This window comes from Cajanus cajan, chromosome 5 (genome assembly GCF_000230855.2).
Source record: "Cajanus cajan strain Asha chromosome 5, NIPB_CcT2T_4, whole genome shotgun sequence".
In the NCBI taxonomy this organism is placed as follows: Eukaryota; Viridiplantae; Streptophyta; class Magnoliopsida; order Fabales; family Fabaceae; genus Cajanus; species Cajanus cajan.
Window position 1 is genome coordinate 28692253 of NC_138521.1, and position 9322 is coordinate 28701574.

General features: G+C 38.4%; 1 protein-coding gene across 1 annotated transcript; it reads left to right on the top strand.

Moving 5' to 3' along the window:
- Window positions 1–249: 249 nt before the first annotated feature.
- On the top strand, window positions 250–765 carry LOC109792429 (uncharacterized). The gene has a single exon (XM_020351840.1). It carries the CDS (start codon window positions 250–252, stop codon window positions 763–765), a length of 516 nt encoding a protein of 171 aa, XP_020207429.1.
- Window positions 766–9322: the final 8557 nt, after the last annotated feature.

A 9322-nucleotide genomic window follows, 5' to 3' on the forward strand; every position in this document is an offset into this window, starting at 1 on the left:
ATTGATGCCTCCTATTGAAGGAAAACCTCTCATTCTATACCTCATGGTTTTGGAAGATTCCATGGGATGTATGCTAGGACAGTTAAATGAGACTGGTAATCAAGAAAGAGCTATCTATTACTTGAGCAAGAAGTTTACCGACTACGAAGCTCGATATTCACCCTTGGAGAAAACATGTTGCACCTTGGTGTGGGCCACCCAACGGCTAAGACAGTACATGCTGAGACATACCACCAGTTAATATCCAAAATGGATCCTATCAAGTACCTACTTGAAAAGTCTGTTTTGGTTGGGAGGATTACCAGATGGCAGGTTTTGCTATCGGAATATGATATTGTATATGTCTCGCAAAAGGCAATCAAAGGTAGTGTCCTGGCCGACCACTTAGCAAGCGGGCCAACCAAGGATGAACACATGGTCAAGGAGGAATTCCCCGATGAAGAAATATTGACCTTGAAGGATGAGCTAGAAAAGAAAAGTCAAAATGAATCTTGGTCGATGTTCTTCGACGGGGCCTCCAATATAATGGGGCATGGAATAGGAGCCATACTAATGTCGTCCCAAGGAAAACATATCCCGATGATGGCACGGTTGGACTTTGAATGCACCAACAACATGACTGAATACGAAGCTTGTATATTGGGTCTACAAGCTGTGCTTGATAACAAAGTCACCAAACTAGAAGTCTACGACGACTTGGCTTTGGTGATATACCAACTATGGGATGAATGGAAAATAAAGGACCACAAATTAATCCCCTATTGAGCATATGTTCAGGATTTGATGTCCCAATTTGAATCCATTAACTTCGAGCATACCCCGAGAGAGGGGAATCAATTAGCAGATGCTCTGGCCACATTGTCGTCCATGTTTGCTATAAAAAAGGGATGTGAAATACTGGTCATCAGAATTAGATGACATGAGACACAAGAGCACTGTTGTACACTGGAGGAAAATGAGGATGGTCACCCTTGGTATTTTGACATCCATCATTACATCAAAGAAGGGAAATACCCAGCCGGGGCATCTAACAACGACAAGAAAAAAATCTGACGGAAGGCTATCAAATTCATACTACATGAGAACATTCTATACAAGAAAAGTTTTGATTTTGTCCTGTTAAGATGTATTGGTCAGAAGGAGTCTTGATCGTTAATGAAGGAAGTCCACGAAGGAACCTTCGGTACCCATATAGCCGAACAGGTCATGGCCAAAAAGATCATGAGGGCAGGATACTTTTGGTCCATTATGGAGAAGGATTGCATCTCGTATGCCAAGAAGTGCTGCAAATGCCAGATATATGCTGATAATATCCAAATTTCGCCAAGTGAGCTCAATGTAATGGCCTAGCCCTGGCCTTTCTCGATGTGGGGCATGGACGTCATTGGACCCATTGAACCCAAAGCCTCAAATGGACATAGATTCATTCTTGTGGCCGTTGATTACTTTACCAAATGGGTTGAAGCCATGTCATATGCACATGTAACCCGTAAAGTAGTAGTCAATTTTGTCAAGAAAAACATAATATGTTATGGAATACCTGACAAAATTATAATGGACAATGGGTCTAACCTCAACAACAAAATGATGACTAAATTATGTGACTCTTTCAAGATTCAACATCATAACTCCTCCCATTATAGGCCAAAAATGAATGGGGCAGTTGAGGTAGCCAACAAGAATATCAAGAAGATCGTTCAGAAAATGGTCGTCACGTATAAAGATTGGCATGAGATGTTACCTTACGCATTGCATGGGTACAGAAAATTCGTTCGCACATCAACTGGTGCCACACCTTTCTCCCTAGTATGCGGGATGGAGGCAGTCCTACCTGTTGAAGTGGAAATTCCTTCTTTGAAATTACTCATGGAGGCAAAGCTCCCAGAAACTGAATGGATTCGAACCAGATTCGACCAATTAAATCTAATAGAAAAGAAAAGGTTAGACGCCATTTGTCAAGGGCAAACATATCAAAGGAGAATCAAGAGAGCCTTTGACAAGAAAGTCCAACAACGACCATTTGAAGAGGGGGATCTAGTACTCAGGAAGCTTCTACCAACACAGAAGGATAAGATAGGGAAGTGGACACCGAACTATGAAGGCCTATACGTGGTCAAGTGAGCCTTTTCTGGAGGAGCATTGATCCTCACCAACATGGATGGTGAAGAACTCGTTTACCCATTAAATCTGACACCGTGAAGAAGTTCTATGCTTAAGCGCAAAAAAAAAAATAGAAGGCGTTAAAGCAAGACGAATGGAAGACCTAAAAACCCCATCAATCCTCTGTAGAAGTCAAGTAATTACTTGAAGCAGTGCTGATTAAACGAATAGGAGGATGCTAAGCTTCGTTTCTTAAAGCCATGATCACTCAAGCCTAGACACCGGCCAACCTCAACAAGCTTTTCTCTTTCAAACCTCTTTTTGTAACCCTCATCGAAATTTTCTAATTTGCAATAAAATACCATTATTCTCATTTCTTTTAACCTTTATCTTTAAATGACGTGTTTTGGTATTAAAAGGAAAAATCGAAACAGCCCAGTAAAAAGTAGTTAAATAAATGAGGCAATTCTATACGGTCCCCTAAAGTAAGCAAAAGTCGATGCAAAGCTTAAAAAAAAGGATTAAAGGGGTAAAGGGAAGCCACCGGATACCAATAGATTTCTAAAAAAGCTTAAACGCGTATGTATGACATACAAAAAAGCGTGCACTTAATAAATAACTTTTCACATCCAAAAGGGATTATCCAAAAGGGTAGTAGGCTATAAGCATTTTCAATCCATGCATGCATCACGAATAAAATCCCTAAAGAAAGAAATCAAGAAGGGAACCACATGCGAGGAGGCAAAATTCTCCCCTCACAACAGAGAATCGTTCATGCATCAAAAGAAACCTCTACGTCTGATGCTAAGGATGATCAACCCATTAGGGAGGCCTTAAAGAAAAGGGTTTCTCAACCTCCCTTTGCACCGCCTTAGCCCAAGCGAAAATTAATAATTAAGCTAAGTTCAAAGGTGGCCACTGAAATGGAACCATCTGCATGTGCTCTTACACATGAAGCTGAATAGGAGACAGCTGTGTCAATCGCTAAATTCATCATCCCTTCAGCTCAAACAAAAAACTTTGCGGACGTTCCTATTACTCCTGTCACTGTACATTCTTCTCTTGTAAGCAACGTCTCTCCATCTTCCTTTCCTTTGATCTCCTATAAACTTTGTCTAATTAATTTTTTTTTAACCAAACTATTATAAATCCTATCTAAAATCTCCTTATAGGTAGTTTCTGTAAATACCTTGGCTTTTAGGAAAAGGAAGACTGCTATCAAGGATGATCGCATGATCTTGCCTCCGAGGCCTCCTTCCTTTCCATCATTTTTTCTTAAGGAACCAACAAACTCGCTAATTCCAGAAGGGATGGACCCAAGGACGGACATATACTCCATCATTTTCCCTAGAACAGCTAACCCAGATGGAAAAGTAGAATTACTTTAGCCTAGCCATCTTACAACTAATAAATATATTATGAAAAGAAATAAGATTGGTCTGCATTCAAAGCCACGCCCGTACATCATCAACAGGACAATTAGTGTGCTCTATGGATGTTACCCCATCAACTGGGCTGGGCTATGTTTTATAGAAGCCCAACATACACGCCTTGGGGTACTGTAGACTAGTATACTCTTGCCTTGAAGAAGGCTCAATCATACTGGACGCTGAAGGAAATCCTTTACATAATTCGCAGGGGAACACCAACAAGTATCAAGCCATTCTTCCAAACAGGCCTACATTCGGACCAGAGTACTATTATCTGTGTCAACCTCATCCCTAGCTCCATTCTCCATTCTCACTCGTCCACCAGCCTTTGGACACAAGCAAAAATCACCACCATCTTCTCCACAACAAGCAGAAACACCTAGACATCCTTCATCTACGTATTTTCTGCTAAAGCACTTTCCTAAACATGCCAAAATGCTCTACCTATGTCGGTATATGAATATGAGGAAGGAGTGTATGAGTGCACACCATACTGCCCAGACGTACCATTCTCTCCGTATAAGGCCTATCTAGCCCTTCCACCTAGTGCCATAACTGCACTTCCTCAACCAACCTTCAAGAGGAAGATCTATCCAGGAGGGGTGATCAAGTCCAAGTTCGCATGGACTCCACCACAAGGAACTCCTCAACTCATTCGTCCTCTCCATCAACAACCCTCATCCTTTTCACCACCCAAAAAGAAAACCTCATCCCCTAGCAGACCAAGTAAGCCTCTATCCCCTCTACCAAAGGTAGAGTTATTCAATTCTCCAACCAAATTCCTTCATGTACATATTGGTCATTATCGCTCCCTCTCTGTGTCTGATTTTGTTGCATTTGGCCATCTGCGCCTATGTATAGATACACCTCTGCAACTGTATATACCTCCCTCTCTATTCACCCCTGTAGAAGCACAAATTTATGTTTATCCTGACCGCATTTTCCCTTGGCTTCATCCAATTGGTCAAGATAAGATGAAAGAACATGCACTACATCTGGGACTGATGCACAAGCCATCAAAGGCTGAGGTTTGCCATTATAAAGGAGTGAACTTGGACTGGCAACAAGACCTGGCCAGAGCACTACAATACACTGAAGATGATGCTGAAAAGTTTTATCAGAACTTCATCTATAAGTGTAATTAGGAAGCAAGTTCGTCTGGTCTCTTAGACGAAGAAAAGGTTGAGACACTCATGCTACGTGGGTATCACTGGATGACTCCATGCAAATTGATTCATTTTAGTGACACATCTATTGCCTTTCTTCACAAATGACGTGGGACAGATCTTGATGCTCTCAGCAAAAGATACCTCGCTCATTCCACACTTTTCAACTTAGATCTCTACAAGGACGAATGGAAGGCTGTCACAGACACATGGCATAAGGTTGCGTATAAGTGGTGCAAGGACATTCCACCATGGAAACCTGGGATGCCTAAACCTTGGGATGCTCCCTCTGAAGTAGCACAACTTGAATTGTCTGAGCCTATTTTTGTTGAGCCAATTTCAGCTTCTGCACCTATGGAAGGTCTTCCATCTGCTTTTGAACGAGCGCAAAAATATGTCTCCATTGAGTCTTTCAATGAATTCAAAGCAGATTTGAACAACAAGTTGGATAGTCTGTTCAACTTGGTGGAATCTCGGCTCTCTAAGGATCCACCTCCATCATCTTGATCATTCTGGAGAAAGTAGCTTAGGGATTGCTAAATTAAGGGGAGAGTAATTTGATGCATTTTTTTGTTGTTGGTTTTGGATTGTATTGAACCTTCTCATTATACACATTAAACAATTCAGTTCAATACAGCTCTGTTGTCTTTCAACTATATTAAGCTATGAAGTACCTTGATCTAATTATGATTTTGTTATTAATTAATGCTCTATCTTATTGATTATGATTTTGTTATTGATTAACCCTGTTATTTTATGATTACAAAGGGGGAGAAATAGAAACGAATACAAATTAATCAAATGAATCAAAAACGTTTAAGGAATAAACAAGTAAAGGGGAGAGCTTATAATAAGGGGGAGAGTCGGAATAATAAAGAAAGGGGGAGAATTGTAATACATTGTTAATGTACGTACTCGCTACAAATTATGCATTGTTCTAGGGTTTATCTGAAACAATTTGATCCATTATATTTGTCATCATCAAAAAGAGGGAGATTGTTAAGTCAGACGAAACAATTTCCAGAAAGGTATTGAGTGAGACAAATATAATACATATTGTTATCTCTAACAAGTATGTTAGTGTTTCAGAAGAACATAAGTACAGGTAAAATGAAAAACAAGCATATGCATCACACGATACAAGACGATAGATGAAAGCTTCAAATAGACAGTCAGAATGAAACTTCAAGCACCTGAAGTAAATTGATCAAGCATTGAGACTAAGCATAATCCCAAGACAGACGAAAGGCTAACACAATCATCCAACAAGGCCAAATAAAGAACAAGGCAAACTAAAATGCAACATAAAGACTGATGGAAGAGCATGGGCTAAAGGCCCAACCACTAGAGCTATGGCCAGGAGATTACTTGAAGACTTGTCTGCTTCAGAGCTTAGTGGGCCCAATGGGCTTGGTGGGCCTAGGGTGCTTCTCACTTGGGCTTTAATAGATTGACACCATGTTCTACTGTAATTACTTAGCATAGGAAGTTACTTTGATGTTGGTCTTGTATTTTGACCATAGTTTAGGGTTTTTGCTTTTGGGCTTGTATTTGGGCTTCTTGGACTTTAGGCTTTTGATACCCAATATCAGGCTCATTTTTCTTCTTGTAATATTTCCTATTCATTGTATTTCTTTGACCAATGTATTTAGGTCATTAGATTAGGTTTATACGAAGTATACATTAATAGGTGCTTTAGGATTCATTTCTATGTCATTTAGAAGTAATTTGATTTGAATTTGAGTCACATGGATTGCATGGTGAGGTTCCGGCCATGTGAACTCTAAATTCAAAACAAATAACTCTCAAAAGACATTAAAATGAGGTAGCATCCGGATTAGTCACATGATTGGCCAAAGTTTGAATTTCAAATTCAAATTTGAAATTTAAACTTGGCGCCAATTAGGCTTACTCGGATTGCCGCCAACTTTGCTTAGCTTATTGATGGAAGAGGTTAGGAGGAGTGGAAGATGACTTCTCCTTAGCTCTCCTTATGCATGGATCTTCTTCAATGGAGGTTGACCACGAATTGAGGAACCAAAGAAAGAGGAGAACTCGTAGGTAGTAACTCAACCCTATCTCTTATGTCAAAATTGAGACCACTTAGAAATCTAGCAATGGTCAATCTTTATTCTTCCCTTATCCCAGCCCTCATGAGATACAACTCCATTTTTTGTCTATATTCCTCTACACTCATGTTCTTTTGTTGGAGTCTTTGGAGCTTATCCATAAGCTCCCTACTATAATAAGAAGGAATGTGACTTCTTCTCATAGCACTCCTCAATTCATTCCAATAAGTGATGAGAGGATCATTGTGAAGTCTTCTCTCTCCTTCCAAGGATTTTCACCAATACATGACTTGTCCTTGGAAAGCTAGGGTGGCCAAAGGAACTTTTCTTTCCTCACCTACTTGATGACAAGTGAAGATTTGCTCCACTTTCATCTCCCAATCCAAGTAGGCGTCCACATTTTCTTTTCCATGAAAGTAAGGGAGATCAACCCTTGATTCCCTCACTTTGGGTTCCTTAATGACTTTCCTAGGTCTAGGTTGGTAGTATGCATCCATATTCAAACTACCATCATACTCTTGGCTTTGAGAGTCATTGGAACTCTTAGTGGAACTTTTTGAAGAACTTTTTGGACTTTTATTTTTATGTATTTTTTTTAAAAGTTTTGCTTCTTGTTGCTTAATCTTTTGTATCTCCTCTTCTAAAGCAAGAAGTTGTACTTCTCTTTCAATCTTTTCTTTTTGTTTTTGAAGTACTTCTTCATGCTTCCAAATTTTTAGTGCTTCAACCTCCTTGACAATTTTTCTAAAACTTTTAGGAGTATCAAAGTCACTACTACTTGGAGAATGATGACTCATGATTAAGCAATAAGAATTTGTATGCTATGCAAAAAGGTATAAAATGTTTTTGGTATTTTTCTAGGAATGAAAATAGCACTTGGAAGTCTAAGTGTACAAGTTGCACTATCAAGGGAGGTGAGCTACAAAAAGCCACTTAATAACCAAGCCTTTTCAAGTGGAAATGACTAAACTCCTTTGTGGTATTTCCAATTCCCGAAAACTTTTCACAAAAATTTTGTATGTTTTGCACAATTTGTTTGTTTTTGAGACTAAACTAAACGTGAGCAAATAAAACTACACAATTCTAGACGTATTAAGGCAGCAAAGTAAACACAAATATGAACAAGAAGCTTAAAAGAAGCAAGGATAAGTAGCTAGTCGTATAACCCTAAGTGGAAGCTTGAAACATATGAAATTTCCAAGCCACTTCCACTAGTACTACACGTGAGAGGCTATCAAGGATTTAGATATACCTGACCAGCTTCTTAATACTCCCTCCAAGCTTTACAAATTGGTTTAAAATACAAGAGATTTTGCAAAAATGTAAACTAGCCTAGGAAAGCAATAAAATGGTGGCTTTGGTAACCAATTAGTGACGGATTTGATGTTCAAATTTTCTAACACTTATTGAAGTGTTTAATCCGCCACTAATCCTTCAAATATGATGCTCCTGGACCTGCAAAAGAAACACAAAAAAAGAGATTAATGGTGGCTGCCTCACAAGGTGAAAGGAATGGTCACTCAAGTGAAGGAAGTTTTAGGAAAAGCTAGGTCACTAGATTAGGTCAAAATTTTGTAGTCTTAGTGTCCAAACTTTTCCTACTCTTTGTTGAGCAATGCTTGATCCTTGAGCAAGGATTTGAGGCCACTTCCAGCACAGGGAATTTAAGGAAAGAAAACAAGACAAGCAACAAAAGCACAATTTGAAAAGCTTATACCAAAATAAAGAGTAATATGTGTAAGACAAGACTCAAAGAGGTTCAACAAGTAAAACTGAAAATTAAGACTCCAAATAAAGCTAGCACACAGTTAGGAAGGTTCCTAGATAGGTACTAGAGTAGATGAACAAAAAAAACAATTTGAAAGCAATTGGATAAGTATAGAACAAATAGTAGTCAAAACAATAACAAGGAATCAAGTAGATTTATCAGATTGTACACCTCTCGGCTTTTTCCTTTTAATTTGTTTTATATAATTTTTTTTATTCTTTATTTTTCTAGATTCAAATTAAGATTCCAGAGAAGGTAATTGCCTTTTGTTTCAAATTTTTCTATGATTCCAAGCTATAGAAACCGAGATTACAAGTTAACCAAAAATTCAAGAGAAAATGATGAAACTAGTGCACTAGTTTTAGGTTTTGTATTTGGATTCCTTTTGTATTCTTTCTTTTTGAACTTTTTGAACCTTAGGCTCTGTTTTTGCCTCTGTTTTTCAGTCTCTTAACTCTCTTTTTTTAAAAAATTTGAATCCACAAAATTAGTGCACTAGAAATAGGGTTAAGCACTTGAAATTTTTAGGTAACACAAATTTTTATAAGATTTTTCAATGGAAAGTGAATTGAAAACTTAAGTACACAATGGAAACCTAACTCTAAAGAAATTTGCTAGAACTAATAGCAAATTATGAACTCAAAAAGGTAAAAGGAAAAGCACATATAGGTAGGCAAAAGAGAAAGCAAAACCGAAAGCAACAAATGAACAATGCACTTAAAAGATAAATTAGGTCAACATGCTATTCAAGGAGTTTTTGAACATATAAGGACTAAACAAACATTCTAA

Excerpts from the sequence above, each read along its gene's own strand:
- LOC109792429 (XM_020351840.1), top strand. The coding sequence starts at position 250 with ATGGATCCTATCAAGTACCTACTTGAAAAGTCTGTTTTGGTTGGGAGG.